The sequence below is a fragment of the Drosophila takahashii genome, chromosome X, assembly GCF_030179915.1.
Source record: "Drosophila takahashii strain IR98-3 E-12201 chromosome X, DtakHiC1v2, whole genome shotgun sequence".
Taxonomy (NCBI): Eukaryota; Metazoa; Arthropoda; class Insecta; order Diptera; family Drosophilidae; genus Drosophila; species Drosophila takahashii.
This window is the reverse complement of record NC_091683.1, coordinates 19123014-19143805: the sequence shown is the minus strand read 5'-3', so window position 1 is coordinate 19143805 and position 20792 is coordinate 19123014. Positions and strand designations below refer to the sequence as shown.

Below are 20792 nucleotides of genomic sequence, written 5' to 3'. Positions count from 1 at the left end.
TGTCCGAGGTGAAACGGACACAAAACGTGACTGGCAACAAGTTGAACCCGAAACTAAGGCGAAACTAAGACGAAACTGAGGCGAAAAACTGAGGCTCGAGTGGCCGAGTGAAGTGCGGCAACGTTTTTGTTACCGATGCGAGATGCTACGACAATTACAGTTATTTTATGAGTTTGCAGAGCATAACCAACAACATCAGCCGAGAACATCGGCATCCGAAACCGAGTCCACTTCATTTTGCAAAGAGAGCGGAAATTTAATGAGCAACACGCCCTCGCAGTTGCAGCAAAGCTGCTGCTGCCACACTTGTGCATCCATTCCATATTCCATTTGCCACATCCATCAGATACTTTATTTCTCCCGGGGCAAAAAGGCAGCACAGCAGCACAGCATCCACATCCAATGTAATGATGCGTTTAGCAGATTATGAGCTCAGCTCCCGGGCCAAATTGGAGCAGCCGGAGAAGAAACAGAGCTGGAAATTTCATAAAATTGCCAACGCAGCCCAGCATTTTGTGGTCATTTGGAAAATGAGAAAAACTGCATCTATTCGAGGCGATTTGGAACGTGCAGTAGGACATGGTAAGTTAAAAATAACAGAGTTTTACTTTGACAATCACTTGAATTGCCGGCAGACATCTGGTGATTAGAATTTATTTTCCCCTTTATGAAATATTCAACTAAGTAATTTAAGTTAAATTATTTTTGACAGACTTTTAACATTAAGTAACGTATTTTACTACCTGGTAATTATGTTAATATGTTTTATTGCTAAGTAGCTAACTAATCTTAGCCTTAAACTGAAACATGTACAAGGTGGAATTTGAGTTATTTTTTTTTCCATCATGTTTTTTAAATGTTAATGTGCAATGGAGTAAATCGACTGCTTGCACTGCTTGCATTCCATTATTCGCTCATAACTTTAAAATGATTGGTCCGATTTTAAAATTTTTTTTCTTCTACATTTCGATAGGTATTAATAAAAACAACCAAATGGCATTTACATTTTCACAAAACCTAAAAAGATGTGGGCGACAGACTTTTTTTAGTATATAGTTATTTAATTTTTATAAATAAAATATGAAAAAGCTCATAATAAGCACCAACGATGCCCAAAAGCTGCAAACTAATGATTTTAGATTTATAGATTTTTAGATTGTAATTTTCTCTAGTGAAATTAAGGAGAAAAACGGGGCTTCGAAGCCTTGAAAATCCTTATGTTTCATGCTACGCTCCACCACTCGACGATACTGGTTAAGTGGGACAGCTACAAATCGCTTCATTTATGAGCCACAAACGACACACCACGACATGCCACTTTCACATAAAAATGCCAAAACAGAGCAACGAAATGTTGGCCAAAACCAACTGTTGTCAGGCAACTTGCAGGCAAATCAATCGTTCAGCCAAGTTAACCTGGTCTAGTGTGTTGGTCTATGCCCGTGTTTTTTTTGTGGTATATAGTTTATGGCAGCATAATACACTCCCCCAAGAGAAAAAACAGGGAGGGGGAAAAATCGGGCGGGTGCCAAGAGAAATGCGGCAACGCCGCTCAAACTTCAACTTGGCCATGTGGCATGTCAATTTTTCCACCATTTGCGGCAATTTCTTTATGTTTTCGGTTTTTTTTTCTTTTTCCCGGACTCTTTTTTTTCGGTATTTGTGTTTTTGTAAGAAGGCAAAAGCAAAAGGTTATTTTTCCGCCCCCGCTCCTTTAATTCCACCGATTTCGTTGCCGTTCGTTTAATTTTATTGCCTAATTTTCAACTTTGATTGCTGACACACCCCTCCAAGAAATAAAGGAAAAAAAACCCAAAAGCCCCACCCTCTTTCTCCCGTCACTTTCACGCTCGTTGACATTTCTTTGGCAGAGATTTCGGTTTTTTTTCGTGTCATTTTCCCACCAGTTTCCCGCAGTTTAACTTTCAATTTTCGCCAGATAATCCATTTTTATTATATATTTTATTTAGCATTTTTATGTGCATTATTACAGGGAATAGGATATTAAGCGCTTCATTTAGTCCGTGTCGAAAATATCATAAAGAAATTAACATTTTCCAGCTCCTTTGGGGAAAATCGACGAGCGGAGAGGAAAGCTCATTATCCCATTACCTGAGGGAAATCCACAAAAGGATCATTAACTACAATTTACTGCCGCTTTTGTGGCATAGAAAGTTGCTCTTGGCGCAACAACATCTGTCTTGGGGAAACTCTTAAATCTTAAATCTCAACCGGTCTATAAATTGAGATATAACAACATAGCGATTTATTTGGACTATAATTTTAAATTTAAACACCATTTCCATGCTTGTCGAAACTAAAAGACCGCAAAAAAATGTATCTATTTTAGAGACTTGTCAAGTGCAGCACCACAATTTGATTGCAATCACCATAAAAATATATAGCCTTCCTATCTCGTTTAGTTTAAGTTCCGCTTTATAGACCCACAGACTGCGTTTTGAAATTCCATAAAATGAAACCACTAAAAAAGCTTAACGATTCTCGATTTTATCATTTGAGTGACATCCACTTTATTGAAAATGCTTAAAAAAAAAACAAGAGTTGCTGTCGGCAAAAAACGAAGACATCCGCTTCACTATCTTCGCTATCAATTTCATTATAACTAATTTGAACCGAAAACGAGAGAGGAAATTAACTTAAACAAGGTTTCTATGGCATAACATAAATGTATGGATAGATTAACTATGAGAAATAAAAATGTTTTGGATTATTTTAATACAAATAAAAATTTAAATTACTATCTTATTTGCATAACTGTATGTATGTTTTCTAAATTTTAAGAAGAAGAAATTAAATGGAAATATTTTTTAATTGCCTTATTAACTATTTCTGTAAAACTCTGTAAAGCCCATTTATAAAGCTATCTTATGAAGGGCCTCTCGAATTTATAGATACTATTCCGACCGCAATTGTATTATACACTATCTCATAAATCGACTTATGTGGTCACCTGTTTTGAACGTGGGGTGTAAAGATATTTATTTCGAGGGTTTGGGTTTTGCTTGGGGAGGGGTTTTGGTTTTAGTTATGCTTTTGCTTTTGCTTTTGAGGCAGTCACCCACGCGCACAGATTGCGAATATCTGCGTATCTGTCAGATAGACGAGCCCACTCATGGCCAAACTAACTATCAATAGCATCGGCAACAAGAAGAAGTTGGCTTTGTCTTTAGCTGATTTCGCTGCTGATGTTTTGTTTTTGTTTTTGTTTTCCCCTGTAGGCGGCTGTGCTTCCAGTTGGCTTCTTGGCTTGATTAAATATTGCCAACGACAACGAGACGGAGGCCAAATCTCGAGTGGAAAGTGGAAAGATGGGTGAGGAGAGAACGTAGCGACGTCGCGACTTCGTCATCGTCATCGTCTGATGCCGCCTTTTTAGCTCCAATCTACAATCTCCAATCTCCGGATCGCCCATTCCCCGTTCAGTTTTTAGTTTTTAGCCCCCCCTGACAACCCACAATTTGCAGTGCGTCGTCAACGTCTGAAGTATCTTGAACAAAAAGCAAAGAAGATGCCATGGCAGAGTACAAAAAACACGCGGAAGTGAGGCAAAAAAAAATTAAAAAGCAGAAAAAGACCAAAAAACGAATTGAGTTGCTCTCGTCACTGCCCCGCCCTTTTGCCTTCTTTTTTGCAACAAGCTTCAATTGAGCGATGCTAAAGATCGCAATTATTTGTACATCGTCTGACTTCGGGGACCCTAAAAAAAGTTTAACGCTCTTTACAAGAGATTCAGTTTAGGGTTTATATTTTTTTCAAGTGCATTTTAATAAAAATAATTTCCTTAATGAGTTTTTAAATACCGTTTAAAAAAAGAGTTTATCATTAATGATTCGTTTATAGGCCGTATTCCCATTTAAACATACATATATTTTAAAGGTATAAGTATAATATTTCATGATATTTTTAATAATACATTTAATCCAACATCTTGCTTAATATTTAATGGAACTTTATAACAAAAAACCCCACCACTTCCCTAGCAACGTTGTAAACAACTCTTTGGAAAACTGTCAATCAAAATTGTGAACCACTATTAAAATCAATTTAAGCTGAACAAATCCTCTTTCGTTGCCCCATCGAAATTCTTAAACAATTAAATGACCGGCGACAGTAACAATTACGATTCACAACGTAAATCCCATTATTTCTCTGGGAATTACGCAATGGCCAACCTATTGAGATACCAGCGGGGAGTTTCGTAATCGTCGGGTGATTGGGATGTAAGAGTGGGATGGGAATGGGAATGGGAACGGGCACTTCAAAATGGGTTATGAATCGAAGACGTTGATAAGGCAGGTGTTGCCCTTTCTTTTGCTCTTGGGAAAGCAAAATAAAGAAAGAAAACGAAAGTTAAAATTGGCTCGAGGCTGATAACAAACCGGGTAAAAAAAAAAGAGGAAATGGGGAGTTGAGTCTGTCTTCTATAGAAGAATACTTAGACTGCAATTTGTTGTTGTTGACTTTTGAGTTTGCCTGCGGTGGAATTCATGATTCGACTTCAGTTTGCTTTTCAAAATCTATTTCAATGTTTGTCCAGCGCATACACAGTGAAAAAATAATAGCCCATTTAGGTAGGGAAATTTTTTAAGCATATAACAAACAGGCAAAAGATTATTTTAGTTTATTAACTTAATAAATAATATTTTTATTAAAGAAGTAGAAAAAATAGCAAAATAAGACTTCAACATATTTCGAGGAGTAAAATCTGGAGAATATACAAATTCTTAAGGCACGGTGGGTATCGAACTCTAGCCTTTCGTTAAAAGTTAGCTACTTTATGTGGGCAATTAAAGTTGATACAAAGCTGATTATTTTTTCGGTGTAGATAATGTTGTAATCGTGGTAAGAGAGGAAACAACCACAGCAGACAAACAAATTACAAAGAAATTGTCATCGACGGCTGTTGTTTTTGTGTACATCATCGATTGACCGTCGATATCTGATATCTGAGGCGCTTTCCTCCCCTCATCATCACCCCCTCCCCCTTCCCCACCAACTCATTCTAGCCAAGAACTTTCCCAACAAAATGTTTTCCCCTTATCGCTTTCAGGTGGCGACTTTGATTGGGTGGTATGATGCCGGCATGTCGGGGGGTCAGTTTGTTGTAAGAGCCTTAAATGTTCCGTCGTGTTTTGTCCTTCTATCTATGATATGTGACCAAAACTCAGACCCAATCCCCCTCCCCTGCGGTTTGTTTGTGTTTTGCGCTGTGCAAGACAACTGATAAGGAAAAGCCGGCATATTTGTTGCACATGTGGCGTTTTGGATGGTGGGGGAAATAAGTATATTTATAGGGGAATTCGACTTCAAATCGGAGGGTGAGAATCGTCATTAAGTCAACCGCCCTAGGCACTTTGAACTCTCTAAATACCCCCGATACACTATACATTAATTGCCAAGGGGAGGTTTGTTGTGTCCTTACAATTTTACATTTCATTTATTATTAACTTAACCCTAGGCGAGGGGTCTTTTTACAACTCATTGTCATTCTAATTGTTTGTTATAAACAAAGAAATTTCGCAAAAATTTCGATATGTGAACGGACCGATAGCGATTAATTCATTCTTTTCCTGTTCAACTAAATATAAAAAAAAACGAGGACGGAAGCTAACTTCGGCAAGCCGAAGTTTTAATACCCTTGCAGATTTTACGAATTAAAACTTGACTAGACTAGCAACATGAATTAATAAACAACAAAATATTTTATAATTGAAAAAATAAAATTTTAAAATTTTTCACCCTATTGTTCCTATGGGAGCTATAGGATATAGACGCCCGATCGGCACGCGCGTTTACACTAATGAAGGTACGCACAAAAAAATACGATTTGGAAAGTTTCATGGGAATAGCTAATATTTTGCGCAAAATATCCTGAAAAACGTCAAATTTTGACCGATTTCACCCTATTGTTCCTATGGGAGCTATAAGATATAGACGTCCGATCGGCACGCGCTTTTACCCTGATCAAGGTACGCACAAAAAAATACGATTTGGAAAGATTCATGCCAATAGCTCTTACACTGAGCGAAATATCTTCATTTTTGTGAAAGCTATATCCGATTGTTCCTATGGGAGCTATAGGATATAGACGTCCGATCGGGTCGGCTTTCAAACTTGATCTGCGTACACATGTTTTAGGACGACTGTGAAAGTTTCAAGGCGCTAGCTTTTAAACTGAGCTCGCAAACGGTATTGAAACAGACGGACAGACGGACAGACGGACAGACGGACAGACGGACATGGCTATATCGACTCCCCTATTGATCATGATCAAGAATATATATACTTTATGGGGTCGGAAACGTCTCCTTCACTGCGTTACAAACTTCTGACCAAAATTATAATACCCTCTGCAAGGGTATAATTAAAACAAATGATTACTCATTTTTACTTTATCAATACTTTTGCCCTTATCAATTATTTTGATCGATTGTACTAGACCTTTTGGAATAAAATAATCTGCAGGTCCTAAAAGCTATTAAGATTTCTTCTTTTAATTTTTACATTTCAGTAATTTATTCCGTTAAATATCTCTAGCGTTTTTTGCCATAATAATATTTAACATAATGTAAGCCCAGAGTTCTTTTAGCAATTCTACCCAAGAGAACCCACCATATAAAGCATAAAGAATTCTGTTATCTTCATTATTGAGTGCAGTTTTTGTGTTGGTAGCGAAACAATTTTTCATTTTATACTTCTTTTTTTCCCATTTTTGCAATTTTGCATTACTTACATGTTGCTGCTTTCTGTGTCGTGTTTCTCTATGCAAATTTCAGAGGGGAGAAGAGACTCTGTCTCTCTCTCTCTCCGGCTCTTCCGTCTCTTTCACTCTTCTGGGCTTCCGCGATGACAAGTTCGTTGACTGTAGAAAGAGTTTCGTACTTTTGTATTGTTTAAAATGCAACTTCTTGCACTATTTTCCGAAGCTTCGATGGCATTTTCACAGTTTGCACTTTTTTTTATTTGTTCATTTAATTGAAACGGTGGAAATTGAGAAATGGAAAATATTTAAGAATTGATTATAATTATTTCAGCTGCAGAATCGTTTTTCCGGTCATTCTCTCAATTCATTCGAGTGGTTGTCATGACAATAAAACCGAAAAAAAACAACCAACCCATTGCTGACCATCGCTCTTGATATGTAAATAAAATGGAAAATTCACTCAGGCGTACAATGCACGTTAATGAAGCTCCATACTCCGAAATGGGGAAAAAAAGTGATGGAAAAACCTGAACAATTTTCACGATGAAAAACTAAAAGAGCGAAATTGACGATCCCTATTTTTAAAGCAATTTTAAAAAAAATTCAAGAAAATGTAAAAAAACCTTGGAATTTTTCCTACGGCTTTTCGCGCCCAACTGCAATCAGCATTTTATTTGGGTTTCGGTGAGTGCTTTTCTTCATTTACAGTTAATAAACGTTAACCGCAAGTGGCCTAGTCTTAGTCCATTAAACATTAAACACATATTGGAATCGGAATGCGGCCGAGGAGAATCGCATCGCAAGGGGCCGCAGCACATGCTAGCAATTCTTCTGCCCATTCTTCGCCACAGCCCTTCTTTCTTCCCATTCTTCCTGCATTCGGAAAACTCAAGTGTCGTCACATTTGTTGTTAAATTGATTTGCCGATCGTCTCGAATGACATTAATGACGTAAAAACCAAAAAGGATTGAGGAAATGCGAGAGGGAAAACTAAAGTGCAGCCGGAGGAAATTATGATTTCCCCGAGCTATTTTCGGACTTCACCCCGAATATGAATATGAAAAGTTAATCTGGTATTTTTAGTTTACACAGAAAACTTTGGAGTTAACGAGGAAGGCAGACGAAGAGCACTAAAAATGTTCTTAAATTGATTTAAGCATCCAAAATAAATACAAACAGGTGAGGAAGTACCTTTGAAACATGTTTAGCTACCTAAAAATTGGTAATAACTTTGTATATTAACGTTTATACAAATATTTTAAACTTGTTTAGAAAATATTTTTGAACTTATCTTAAAAAAAATGAAATATATTGAATAACCGTAAAGGACCGTAACATAAATATCATTAAACCCTATTTTAATATTTTTTTAAATTTCTTTAAAATAGAATGAAAATATTTTTGTAATTTCTTAAAATTTTAAAGTACATTAAATTACCGTAAAACACTGTTTATTATTAAATTTTTTTTAGGTGATTACCCAAGTTTTTACAGATTAACGATAAATGCTAAACCAATCCCAAAAAGTCATAAGTTTAGATCGTAATGTACCGCACTTTTTTGGTTAATTCAAAAGACCGTATTTGGCAATCCTCTAAAAAGCATAAATGGCTACCACTGGGGGGGTATTTTTTTAATTTTTTCCTCTTTTTACAGGTGATAATCGCGATAATTCCGCAGAATCTTGGACTGAGTCAGAAAGAGAGGGCGACACTCGGAAGGGGGAGGGGGAGCGAAAGAGAGGGCCACATGAGTCACCCACGAAGATCAATGTGCGACATAGATTTCAATTTAAGTGCAGGCCTTGCAAAATCCAAAGCCAATGAAAACTCGTTCCAAGCTCGGCGAATTTTTAGCTTAATTTGCATTTATGGCGAAAACTTATGTGCAAAAAAACAACAAGAAAAAGAAAAACATGAAACACACACACACACACTCGCACGGAAACAGAAACAAAAACAAACAAAACGGCCTGTAAAAGTTCGGATAAGAAGAAGAAACATTTTTGTTTTCGACTTTCCTCTTTGTTTTTCTTGTTCTTTGTTATTCTTTGATTATTTGTATTTGCATTGCGAAGAATTAAAATAAATAAATGAGACACAAACACAAGTACACACACAATGTACACGCACACAAACAAAAAGAAACGGTAAAGCATAAAGTAATTGCAAATGTTTTTCGGCTTTTCCTCTCATTTATTCATATGACACTCGAATATGTTGGTTAATTACACGCACACGTTCGCACACAGATGGCATAACAACAAATGCCGCGCACTTACAAAACAAAAAATTCGCAATTCGAAATTATTCGCGTGTGAAAATGGCAAACAACATTGTCGGCGTTCTTATTCGATTTTCGAGCAACCGCGCTGAACCGTCGTCGTCGAGCATTCCAATCAGAATGAACAACAACAGTAGTTTGGCGACGCGAGAGCCGAATAAAAAGCCGAATAAACCGAATATGCCGAAGAGCGCACGACACGAAGAGAGCGTGCTTTTGCGGCATTGCACAAACAAAAAACATGTGCTGTTTGAGTGTGGGTGTGTGTGTGTGTTCGTGTGGAACGAGTTTGTTCACTGCAGTGGAGTCGCCATTCATCAACAATTCATCAGCACCACGAATTCCCGTACAAAACGTTGATGAAAACTTACATTTCTCATCATTATCTCGTTTAACTTTCAATAACTTTATGTTTGAGGGGAGGAAATGAGAGACAGATTGTCGAATTGATGAATCGCTGATGAATTTCGGCATTGATGATTTGTGGATGCTGCCACATTCGGTTACACTCACGCACACGCACACCAATACAAAGGCCGCTGGTAAATTGCGCAAATCGCATGTGTTTTTCTCTTCTCCCTCGTTTTGTTGTTGCCGCCGCGATCAAAATCACGAAAAACCGCCATAAAAGCGTTTGCATTGTTTTTGGTCAACTGCATTGCAGACCGCGGCATCCACACAGCCACAAAAATTAACAACATCCACAGTTGCACAGATAAAAAAAACAAAACAAAGCAGGTCGCTTACACTGGAATGCTAAAAGTGATTTTGTACGAAAATTTAAATAAAAAAGATGTATGAAACGGTCACACAAATAATCAAAAAATTCCTAATTAATTTTGAGTTATAAATTAATATTATATTATTATTGGAATTTAAGCGAACTTCAATACACGTTTTTCTCTCTGTGCACCTCATCAAATACTGAAATGAACGCAGGCGACTATTTAAAGACGCCATGCAAACTCAAACTCATCTAGCAAATCGAGAGGCGAGAAGGCCAAAAACCGAAGGCGGTTGCGTGCGGGGGCGTGGCAGTGGGCGGACGAGGGAATCTGGGCGAGGTCGCAAATGCAGCAACTTTAGCATTTTCCTCGCCTCGTTTTCGAATACACTGTACACTCACACGGGTTTTCAAAGTTTTCATAGTTGTTAATTAAACTAATTTTTATTATTTTCGAAAACGTTTTTTTATATTGTTTAATAAAATCACAAAGTTAGGTATTATCACTTATTTAATACTCTTCACCAAAATTAATTTGTATTTCATCACTTACAATTCTTTTATTTTAGTATGCTACTTATGTACATTGGCATAAAATATTAAATACCTTGGAACATTTCAGCTTTTTAAGCCTATTTTGCCCACTGTTAAGTCAACGAAGTGGAGTAAAAGAGAGAACTGCGATCGTTTTGTTCGCTCGATTTCCAAGGAAGTGGAACGTAAGTTTGTAATGTGAAACACACACACACACAGGCACACGACTTGAACGTGGGAGAGCCCTTCGTTCAAATCAAATCGTCAAAAACTGCGCCAAAGTTGTTTTTTTTTTGTTTTTCCTTTATTGCCGTTGTTGCTTTTGTTGCCCTCTTATTTTCAGTTGTGTTATTCGCTTTGTTTTCATTGTTGTTTGGCCTGTTCTTTTACATTTTGAATGGCCTCGACCGATCGAGCAAGTTGAACGGGAATAATAAGAAGGAGAATAGGAGAGGGAGTGGGAGTAAAAGAGAGGAGAGCGAGAGACCAGCTGTTGCGACTGCAACCGAAGCTTTTGTTTTTGTTTTCCCAACTGAAGCAGAAACCGGCTCCAATAAGAGCAAAAGAGAGGGACATTCCAGAAGGAATGCCGCTTTTACTTCCCATTTTCATTTCCATTTGACCAAGTTGACAAATTGGCTTTGACATTCCAGAATTCCGCAAAGAGAGAGAGCGAGACAGAGAGACCAAGACAAATAAATCAAAATTAATGCCATACAATTATTAATTAATGTAATGAATGTGCTATTTGCTTAGACAGATGTTGCCAACAGCCAAAAAAAGGGAGGAGGATTTTGGGCATAAAGAGGGTCGCACAATGGGCCCTACTTAAATTATGATTTCTTGACCATTTCGCCTTAATTACACATGCAAAGCCAGGCCCCACTGCGTGTGCGAGCGAGATAGAGCGAGCCATTGCAGTGGTGCGAGCGGGACGGCATGTGGCTCAAATTGCAGTTACCGTTACAGTTACAGGGCTCAAGAGCAGAGTACAGTGGGCACTCGGCAGGCGAAATCAAACCGATTATAGGTAAAATAGTAACGGAAATAAAATGTTAGTTATTTTACAATTATCGTTTTAATAATAAATAAATATTTATTTTTGCGGTTCCTAAAATCAAATCAAATTTAAATCGGTTTCTTAAATAAGTATTATTTACTAACACATCTGTAAAGAAAATACTTGCATGCTTTCAAAACCCTAGTAATTTATCCCAATACAGTTTTTTCCAAATGAATTTATTGTTTCCAAAATTATTGGGATTGAAATTTATTTCTTTGAAGAATTACAAAATAATTTAATTTTATTTATTTTCTTTCATATCCCGAGAGAGAGGAAAATCATTTAAGCGCCGTCTTCATTATCGGGCGACCCCTGTAGACGGCAACTCCCGCCCCCAAAGCGCCTGGCATTTACAACATAAATTGAAAAACTATTGTCAGCCCCACCGGTTGCCGCGACCCAAGGCAGGCATTATCACATGCGATAAATATTTATATGGAAATGTAATGACTGTCCGCCGCCCCGGCAAACACCCTACCACCCACCATCCCCCACCCCCTGCCTCCCATAAAATGGCTCGGCCTTCGTCGCGCAATTAATGTCACCACATCCTTTGGGCCTTATTAATGTCCTTGGACGCCCGCTCTCAATGTGTGCGTGTGGTGGTCTGGGGGAGGGGATGAGGTGGGGAAGGGGCAGTGGATTTTAGGGGTTGGCCATTAATGCCGAACCCCCTCACCCCCTCCCCTGTGGCCGGTGAAAACAATTAATTTGCCTATAATGCAATTTATATCGGTTTGCTTTCCGTTTTCAGATTGCTCTACATTGGAAAAAAAACTTGTTGATTTTTATAAGATTTGTAAGAAAACAAATTCAGATTTATAAAAAAGTATGGGAAATTTTACAAGAATTTAAAAAATGTACAAGAATATTAATTGAAAAAATATTTACAAACGATCTCGTTTTTAATACATATCCCAAAACTATTTGAAAAACACCTATTTATTTCTTATGATACCAAATACAGAAAAAAAATTTTTTATTAATTATATTTTAAAATGTTTTTCTGATCACCTTGGTACAGCATTTAAAGATTTCGAAAGGTTATACCGGTATACCGTAACTATTATTTGCCTGTGTGTAGGCCACTATCTATCTTTTATTATCCCTTGCTGGCATCCTGTTCTCCAGCAAACTTCATTCTTTAGACTCCGGCCACATAATGTGCATATTTTTGGGTTGCCTGCGTTTTTGGTTTTCAGGCCAAATGATTAATTATTTAAAACAACAACGACCACGATGCTGAGAGCAATTCGCGATGCCACAAAGAAATTATAATGGCCCTGAAATGGTCACAATGGGTGAAAAAGATGGTTCGGAATGGGTGGGAATTCCGAACTGGTTGTGGTTGGAAAATTTCAAGATTCCTAAGCGCAACTTGAAATATGCCTAAAGTATCTTAAATCAGCCACATGATTTAGTGCTATTTCATGAGATTTTAAGGAATCTCTTATAAGGCAGCCTAAAAGTATGCCACAATATATCCGAAAAAAAATAATTGCATACTTTTAAACACCTTGTAAAGTGATTTAAAAACCCCTAGGATTTTTGTTTTTATTTTGGAGGAACCAGATAAGATTTCAATGATTCGAAATCAAATTAAATGCGGATGCAGCTGTCTGGGCAAAGTTCACATCTGCACTTGCTTTTTCTGACATAATTGGGCAGTTCTCCGGTGATGACAAGAGCCACCAACTCGGAAAACTGGGAAAAGCGGGGGAAAGCCCGCATCGAGCTGCCAGACACAGAGGAGACGGAGACCACCTCGCCCCGAGGAACATATTGTAAACAAACTGTCACATCGGCGAAGCCAAACGAGAAATGTTTTGGAAATGGAAAGCGACGAAGGGGCAGCACAATGTTTGAGATATATGTTCGCGCGGGGGCGGTGAAAATCTTGTGGAAAATCTCGAAGCAAATCCAGAAATCCGACTGCAGTTGTCGTGCAAATGATGTGTGCAACATGGTGTCTTTCGCAACTGCAAGACATTTGCCAAGCGGATTTCGGGACAAGGGCTTTGGGGAATTTGTGATCCGAAAGAGGATAAACCATTTAAATTATACACTGTATTGCCTTTTTGCCCCTAAACATCCATTTATAAATATGGATTATTTAATTAATTAATTATCTTAAAATAAATAAGATACGCATAAGATATAATAGGTACCCATGATTTTCAGTTTTACTTACAATTTTTACTTTGTACTTTTAAACAACCAATTATGGAAAACTCACCTAAAAAGAAAAACAGAATAAAGAAAAGGACATTAGTTTATTTATTAATATTTAGTTTATTATTAAATTTATTTCCTTTAATAGTTGGGTTTCTGAAATCATTTTAAAATGTCAAAATTTGTGTATAAAATTATGCAGTGAATAAAAAATAGCCGTCTTTCTGTATGAATTAATTTGACTTTTGGGCTAAACATATATTGTTGCATACTTTTAGACACTTATTTTGATATTAAAGGGGGATTTAAAAAACCCAGCTGTGTCATTTAATGCGTTTAAAGCAACAAAAATTCCAAAATTAATTAAAAACCTGCTTTTTTGTTTGTTGTGAGCACATTTTTTTGAGTCGAAAATTGTTTTGAGGCTCCCAGAGGCCATTGATGGGGTCAAGCTATTGGAAGGAAGGGTCCCCGGATCCCAGGATCCCAGACCGCCAGCCATCCCATTTTTAGACCTCCGAAATGGCAGCCACTTCAAAATATTTTTACGACTTTCAAAGCGAAACAAGTGCGGAAAAGTGAAAAAAATTTGTGCCAAAGGAATGGCAACAGGACAACTGTAGACCAGTAATTAAATAATGCCCTTGCCGATGCCCCTTACCACTTTACGACAAGGAAAACACAAACAAAAAGTATCTTAACGGCATTTGAAGTTGAAGGAGCCGAGGTCCTGCGGTGGACAGGAGTTATATCCGTGTTTACTGTCTGCTGACCCCCAGGAGAGGTCTGTCGGAGGGGGAGGGGATGGGAGGGGGAGTTCCGGGGTCAGGGATCGGGGATCAGGGGATGGCAAAGGACACAAACACACGCATCGAACTATTGCTCCCCTAGGATAAATTAATAAATTTCCCAGTGAAAGTTGCCACAACAACAAGGGGACCAAATGAAATATTGCATAAAAGTAGGGGAGAGTGGGGGAATTTCGTCAGCATTTTTTCAAAGCTATTTTTTGTCCATCTTGAGACACGTTATCATATTTCTATTTTTATTGTTGAATGCGGTTAGCACCAAGCTTTAAAATGTGACATTTCCCTATTTTTTTAATTAGCTTGGTGATTTATAAAAAATTAAAATGTAAAACCAATATACTGGGGCAATCTCACCACACAGGGGGGTAAAATCACCACACAACTGGGGAAATTTCGTCACCTGAAAAATGTAGGGAGTTTAACGCCTGAAAATATGCTACACTGATCAAGCGTACCATTTTTGTTGACGTCCTATTTTGTTGCTGCTGCTGGTAGTCTGTTCGTTAGCCAGCTCGTCAAATATAAAAATATGTATTTAAAATAGGTGCGAATTTACCCTTAGCGTAGGGTGGCGAAATTTCCCCAGACCGTACTTTTTTAGAAATAATTATTTTTCTTGCGAAATTAGGCGCGAAGTTAAAAATCACTGACGCAGAAATGCACATTATAGCACTGTGTATTATATAAAAAATCGTGTATCTTATTCCTTTTGAATTGTGGCATACAGAAAAAATTTCGTCGAGAACTAAATGTAGCTTTTGAACTGTTAAAACACATTTAATAATATAGCTTAATTATCTTGGCCTTCTGTGCAAAACAAATGCATTGGTTGTGTCTGGCCGTCTTGAAGGACTAAAACAAAAAAATTATATATTTTTACGACTTATGGATTCCGAGATATTGCAGGTGACGAAATTGCCCCTGTGACGAAATTCCCCCACTCTCCCCTACTTCATTTATTTTTCCGCGATTTCCCTACTCATTTTTAAGGAACTCCTTCATTTTATTTAGTTATTTTACATATTATGTTATTCACCGAAAAAATTATCATAGAAACTTATGTATTCGCACAGTAATTGTTAAGATATCTTTTTAAAATTATACATGATATTTAAAACATTCGAAGGTATTAAAATAAAACTTTCGGTATAGAATTGAATAATTTATAATAAAATATTAAGTATAAGAATAATATTACAAAGTTAGGGGGTTCGATATTATAATTAAGTAGCTTAAATTTACCTCGATATTACAAATATTTTTTATTATTTCAATGCCAATGTTAAAAGAAATAATCCTTTTATTTTATTAACTTATAAAATTCGCTGCACAAAACAAATAAAAATAATAGAAAATCCAAACATTTGAAGACCAATAAGCGGATAAGAGGATGATGAAGTTAAAGTTGACTTAGCTGGTGATGAAGACAAAATTGTATGCCATCTGGCCATATGCAACATTGTAAATTTTATGTGAACGGGTATGTGTGTGCATTTATGTACCGCCGTATATGGCAAATGCATTTTAGCAGATTGCAAAATGGCAAATAAAAGCGGTCTGAAAATAACGGCAACTTTCTCTCTTCAATTGACAGAATTCGCAGATGTCAGGGATGGATGGAGATCAAGAGGATGTATCTCACAAATCCACTATCGCGGATTCAATGCTCATAACTGAGGTAAGAAAGTATAGGAGCGTTATTTAACGCTTTTAAGTTTACCGAAATAAAATTATAATAGAAAATAAACTTTTTGTAAAATAACTTAATTATTATTTACGCTTATCCTACGCGTTTTAGTATACACAAAAAAAGTTATGGGTAAAATATAACAAATACGGATAGTTACGTAACTAAAAAAATATCAAATAAATAGTAAAAGACCATAGACAGTTGTCTATATTTTGATGTTGTGATAGTAACTATTTCAATTCGATGGTTGGGGACCATTTGAATATTATATTATTTAATTTTACTAATACATTTTGTTAAGTGTACCTACTCATTATCTTACGCGTTTCTCAATGCCTTATTTTACACTTTATATTTTGCGTTATTATTCTCATCCCTTCATGCATGGCAAAAAACGTATTTCCCATGAATGATGCTACTTCCTGACTCCTTCAAACTGAAGACCATCCACCCAACCCCAACCAACTTTGTAGCCTTTTGAAGAACTTAAGTTTGCACCCTTTCATATGCTCCCTTCCCCCAAAAAATCCCCACAACATAAAGCGAAAGCAATAAAATTAGGGCCAATTCCATTTTTGGCTCTTCACACCACAAAAAAAAATAAAAGTTGGGAAGCAAAAAACGCTTGGCGAAAACTTTCGGAGAGAGTGAGAAAATGGAGAAAAGTGAGCAAAGTTTTCCCTTTTCTTTTTTTTACTTATTCCAGATATGGCAAATTAGCAGGGCGCTCACACCGCCCCCTTTTTCGGCTTCACTCTTCTGCGCCATTTAATCAACAAAAACACTTTTTATTGTGAAAAATTATGACATTGTTGTTGCCCCCTTAATGTTGGCCATTTTCCGCTGGTTGTTGTTAATGTCAAAAGTGTTATTGTTATGCAGACAATTATGGCATGCGATAAAAATGCTTAGGAAAATGGTCTGCGATGAATGAAAAAGGGGGCGAAATAATGAGAGTTTTGCAAATGAGAAAATATGTTTATTAGGGTTACCAGTCAGTCAGCCAGTCAGGATAATGCGGGATAATGGGAGGGGGCTGGGGCGGAGTGGGTGGTGGAAAATCGTGGAAAACTCAAGGAGCGCGCCAGCTGCGATCGTTCTGTTCATCAAAGCTGTTTACCCATTGTGGCCCCCAAAAGCAGCTGCAAACTTGAGTAAACAAACCCGAGAGGAGAGCAGAGAAAGTGAGATCACTAGAGACAAATCGGGGATGTCCGATGTATGGCATCCATCAGATATCTGACTTTAATTGCCCATGACAAATGTGAAAAGTTGTGGCTACTCTTTGATGATCGTTTGGGAAAACGATTTTTATATTTTTTGCCCACTACTCTTTTTCCGTCGCAAGTTGATGGCCCCACTTTAAATTAACCGCCAGTTTGTATGCAAAACGCGAACGTTAAGAAAGTAATTTCGAAAACCATAAATTGTATCATCATTATACAAATTAATTGGTTTTAATGCATAAAAGGCTTGTATTTTCCTTGTAAAGAAACGTTTTAAAAATATTTTAAAAATTGTTATGGAAGTTTCAACCAGCAATAAAAATATGAAAGCATAAAGAAAATATTTTAATATAAAATTGGAGTCAATTCGACCTTATATCATATCAATAAAAAGCCGGTATGATTAATCTCAAATGTGTTTTCGAACATATCCATTTGTAAGTTTATTGAAACCAAGTCAAAAAGCCTAAAACCTGATAAAACATCTTTCTAAATGTTTTGGCCCTGATATTTGAATCTAATTAGATATATCCTCAGCTGATATATATAAAATATGGACAAAAAAGTAATTTTGTAAAATTGTATACCATATTTTTAAGTTGCTTTAAAATACTTAAAACATATCAAAAGTAGTATTTTTTAAAGAATAATATAAAATAAGATCAATGTAATCTATAATCACATCAAATGATCTTCATAGGTTTAGAAAAGAGGTTTAGTTGGAATGGGGGTATATTTTTGGACTGCGACTCCATCCATTCGTTGGTTTTTATGGATGCTAGAAATACAAGCAATTTGCAAAAAGTTGCAAATTGAGATTGAAAAGAACTCGGGAGTGGAATGTTTATGGATGTGGGGGGCGCATCATTGTCAATCCTATGAGTATGGCGGTTCCCGTCCCGACGCATCGTCGTCGCCGTCGCCTGACCCATATTTATTTTTGGCACTTTGGTATTTCTCATTTGATAGCCTCGCAGTCGCAGTTGCAGTCGCGGTCTTTGGGCTCTGCCGAAATAGAAGTACATACTCCGCGGAACACTTACCGAAATGGAAAGAACTTTTCCAGTATTTGTCTGCCCAGGCTGGTCGTTGTCATGTTTTTTCCGATTTTCCTGTGGTGCTGGTGGTGCCTCCTCTATTTTGTTTCTGTTCCTCTTGTTGCTGTTGTATTTGTGCAGCAGGAAATGTGGTGCAACAAAGACGGCGGCGGCGGTGGCATTAACAACAACTGCGCACTGGGCAATTGAAATACGCTTTAATTAAACTAATCAGAAGATATATACACCATATATAGACGCGCGATACTGTGCAGACGCCCACACACAGGGAGTCGCTTAAAAGATCTTCGGGCTGCCTCGGAAATAAACACAAACTGGCGAACTGAACACAAACCGCCCGTTTATATTGCATATATTTATATTATATTTTCATGGGATCGTTTCACTTGGAGCACAACACACAAAGTAATGTAAAATTTAACAGAAACAAAAAGATGAAACTAAGATAAACACTTTTCAATACGATGTGATATGGAAACGCGACGCGATTCGCCAGTCGTTCTTTGTCACGCTCTTTATAGTTTGATTCATCGGGGATTTATACATGATGTCGTACTATATCGTTTGTATATTAAGCAATTTAATAAATTGTGACTAACTTTTGGGTATCATCAGGAACTGGAACTTGTTAGGAAACGGTTAAAAAGTTTTAAGCACACTAATACAAATTAATATAAAAATAAAGATTTTCGCAATCTGTGTACATTTTAAAAATCATATTTTTTCGTGTGTACCTTTGTAAAGTATTTACATTCATAATCAAGTCCATAAAAATATTATAAATGGTTTTTTTATACAAATTTCTGATTTCTTAAAAAGAAAACCCTTTTAGAAAAGGTAAAAATAATATAATAATAAATTATATTAAAAATACTGATATTTGCGATTTTTTAAACTTGGAAAAGTATTTACATTCATAATCTAGTCCATAAAGATATTATAAATGGCTATTTTTCTATAAAAGGAACCCTCTATGCTGCGTAGAAATAGGGATTTCTGGGTGAATCATTGGCATTCCATTGATCTAAACAAAGGATCCCCTTTTGATGGATCTTGTCGCAGATATATCCATTAAGAGCAACCCAGAAGCCGGGATCTGTCATTTGTCAGACGTTTGGTGGTTAAAAGTCTGCCGATCGCTTTGGCGTGTGATTAATGAACAAACCGAAACGATTGTCGATTCCGCAGAATTCTGCAGTCTTAAGGCTTTTAAGAGCCACAATTTAGTCTTCATATCTGCATGGTGATCGGATCTTTCGCTCTTTTCTGTTTTTATACCCGTTACTCGTAGAGTAAAAGGGTATATTGTATTCGTGCAAAAGTATGTAACAGGTAGAAGGAAGCGTTTCCGACCCCATAAAGTATATATATTCTTGATCAGGATCACTAGCCGAGTCGATCTAGCCATGTCCGTCCGTCTGTCTGTCTGTCTGTCTGTCTGTCTGTCTGTCTGTCTGTCTGTCTGTCTGTCTGTCCGTCTGTCCGTATGAACGCTGAGATCTCGGAAACTATAAAAGCTAGAAGATTGACATTTTGCATGCAGATTCTAGGAGTTCCTACGCAGCGCAAGTTTGTTTCAAAAGGGTGCCACGCCCCCTCTAACGCCCACAATCGCATATATACGATTTTAAAAATTTCAATATTTTGGAAAAGTAAAAATGCAGTTTTATTGTGTTTATCAATACCTATCGAAATGTAGAAGAAATTTTTTAAATCGGACCATTCGTTAAAAAGTTACGGCGGATCAAAGTTTTTCTCCATCTCTTTCGCACTCCCTTTAGCTGAGTAACGGGTATCTGATAGTCGGGGCACCCGACTATAGCGTTCTCTCTTGTTTCTTCTCTTTTATTTGCCAGCTCAATTTGATCTCGTACTTGGGGGCTAAGATGCCAATGACCCAGCCACAATGGCAAAAAAAAAGAAGAAAAATTACATAAATTGCTATTTAATTTGTCTCGTTTGTTACCATTGCTGTTTTTATTTTCTTTCTTTTTTTGTTTTGTTTCTTTTACGCTTCGCTGTGTCGTTTGTCAAAAATAAAAGTGTTTTTTATTTGTATTTTCTTTTGTTATTATCATCATCATCATTGTTTTTTTCTTCTCGTCGTTTTTGTTAGTCAGCTCAGTTTACCGTTAACTGTTAGCCAGGTTACAGCACACAGTCGCAATCGCAAAATCGCAATCATAAGAGCGTAAAGCAATCGTACACGGAGAAAAGGTGACCCCGAAATGGGAACTCTAAGGCCTATTTTGCATATAACAAAAGTTAATGAATGAATGAATGAATGGATGGTGACAAAGGTAATTTCCTTGATGCATTCATCTTTTTACATTTACATTTTTAATTGATTATAACACATTTTATTATTTTTGCATTTTTTGTGTGACCCCGAATGATTTTTTTGAAGACAGGTGCTTATATTTAAACTAATCGGAACTATCTTATTATTTTTGCATTTTTTGGTCGATTGTTTTTGCAACTATCACCCCTGGCAACAATAAACATCAGA

General features: G+C 36.9%; 1 protein-coding gene across 5 annotated transcripts in view; it reads right to left on the bottom strand.

The window, feature by feature from the left end:
- The window catches only part of spri (Src homology 2 domain-containing protein sprint), a 116643-nt gene that overhangs the window by 54424 nt on the left and 41427 nt on the right, over positions 1-20792 (bottom strand). For 3 of the 5 annotated variants that reach the window (XM_070218165.1, XM_017146762.3, XM_017146764.3), the window contains exons 1-2: positions 9006-9116; positions 6755-6973 (exon numbers count right to left, since the gene is read on the bottom strand). The exons of 1 other annotated variant lie outside the window; for it this stretch is intronic. Coding sequence is in view for 3 of the 4 variants with exons in the window: in XM_017146762.3 (XP_017002251.2) it covers positions 6755-6756 (2 nt within the window). In the remaining variant the exon portion in view is untranslated. Of the gene's footprint in view, positions 1-6754; positions 6974-9005; positions 9117-18268; positions 18458-20792 lie in introns of those variants that run through there. One more of the 5 variants, XM_070218166.1, reaches the window with a different exon arrangement.